Source organism: Aptenodytes forsteri, unplaced genomic scaffold, assembly GCF_000699145.1.
Source record: "Aptenodytes forsteri isolate BGI_AS27 unplaced genomic scaffold, ASM69914v1 Scaffold404, whole genome shotgun sequence".
In the NCBI taxonomy this organism is placed as follows: domain Eukaryota; kingdom Metazoa; phylum Chordata; class Aves; order Sphenisciformes; family Spheniscidae; genus Aptenodytes; species Aptenodytes forsteri.
In genome coordinates this window covers 1,234,307-1,235,234 of record NW_008795629.1, presented here as the reverse complement: position 1 = coordinate 1,235,234, position 928 = coordinate 1,234,307, and the positions used below count along the sequence as shown (strand labels likewise).

The 928-nt window shown below is 50.2% G+C and overlaps 1 protein-coding gene across 1 annotated transcript in view; it reads left to right on the top strand.

The window, feature by feature from the left end:
- Positions 1-443: 443 nt before the first annotated feature.
- DLG1 (discs large MAGUK scaffold protein 1) overlaps positions 444-928 on the top strand; it is a 177,892-nt gene continuing 177,407 nt past the window's right edge. Inside the window, exon 1 of the mRNA XM_009282414.1 lies at positions 444-507. Within this exon, the coding sequence (XP_009280689.1) occupies positions 444-507 (64 nt within the window). The remainder of the gene's footprint in view (positions 508-928) is intronic.

The window sequence follows — 928 nt, the reverse complement described above, 5'->3', positions numbered from 1 at the left end:
CTGATTGAGAAATAAGTAACATTCCCCCTCTGTACAAGCATTTGAGTTCCCCTAAATTCACCAGTTTTAATACACATTTTCCCTTTAATGGGCATCTATAATATGCTGCAAAGGTCATTTACCTCGTGCATGTTTCTATCCAAGTCACCCATTTCTATGCTCTGTTTCCTCTTTGCTACCACGCAAAAAAGCAAGCTGTTTCTATTGCCTTTGAATGCACCTCGTTACCATTTCCATGCCAGTTTTGAGAAAGTAGCTTTCATGATTCTGATCGGTCCATGATGTTAGCCTATACAGACCATTTCTTAAATTTTCAAATAAGCAAGGCTTTTCATGCTTTCTCCCATGATGTCCTTATGTCCTCTGTTAACCACAGCAAAGCTATTTCTTTATCCTCCTTCAAATAAGCCCTTCCTCCCTTTCCCATGCTGTTCTTCGCCAGGATGACTGAAGGGAAAAACCAGCAACAGGTGGATGCCAGCGCTCCGTGTGTTGCTCGCTGTGTGGGCCGGTAACGTCTGTAAGGTATCTGTGTTCCCCTGCCCATCCCATGACCTCTTGTCATGGAATTCGGCTATCAGCTTCCTGGAGCAAGGAACGTCTCCAGCTGTGTATTTTTACAGTAGGCAGCACAACAGGAGCTGATCCATGCCCGGGACTCCTACGGTATCCGTGCCAACACAGTTATTTAGTCCATTTTTGCCCACTAACTCCTGCCAGCTGCACACACGTTTGGTAAACGGCAGCTAAAGGGGGATAACCGATACCGCCAAGTAACTTTGGCGGCACACCTGTAGCCGTCCCGCCCTCCCAGAGCACACGCCGGCCGTCACCAGCGGTGCACCCGGGAGAGGGGCTCCGCCGCACCGAGGAGCGCCTCACGCCCGCAGCGGGTCGGCGGCTATCAGCGCCGGGGACTGCTCGAGGA